Below are 285 nucleotides of genomic sequence, written 5' to 3'. Positions count from 1 at the left end.
ACGACGCCTTCATTCTCTTTTGTGCCAAGCTGTGGAAATGCAAAATCAACAGTGTACATACCATGTAACACATACTCAGGTAAAAATATTTGCATTATAATTTTTAAAATTTATATAACTTCCTTTATATTCTTACATAATATCATATCATTTTATTATTTTAATTATATTACTTTATTTATATATATATTTGTTATTATAAGATACATTATTTATAACATATATATATATATATATATATATATATTTAAATAATAAAATGATATGATATTGTATAAAAATATA

General features: G+C 17.9%; 1 protein-coding gene across 1 annotated transcript in view; it reads left to right on the top strand.

Moving 5' to 3' along the window:
• LOC102675207 (WD repeat-containing protein 26) overlaps positions 1–285 on the top strand; it is a 5,785-nt gene that overhangs the window by 2,484 nt on the left and 3,016 nt on the right. Inside the window, 1 exon segment of the mRNA XM_006608705.2 lies at positions 1–79. This exon segment is cut by the window's left edge and continues 8 nt beyond it. Coding sequence (XP_006608768.1) covers positions 1–79 — 79 coding nt within the window.

The sequence above is a fragment of the Apis dorsata genome, unplaced genomic scaffold (genome assembly GCF_000469605.1).
Source record: "Apis dorsata unplaced genomic scaffold, Apis dorsata 1.3 scaffold_44, whole genome shotgun sequence".
NCBI lineage: Eukaryota > Metazoa > Arthropoda > Insecta > Hymenoptera > Apidae > Apis > Apis dorsata.
This window is presented reverse-complemented; position numbering and strand designations above follow the sequence as displayed.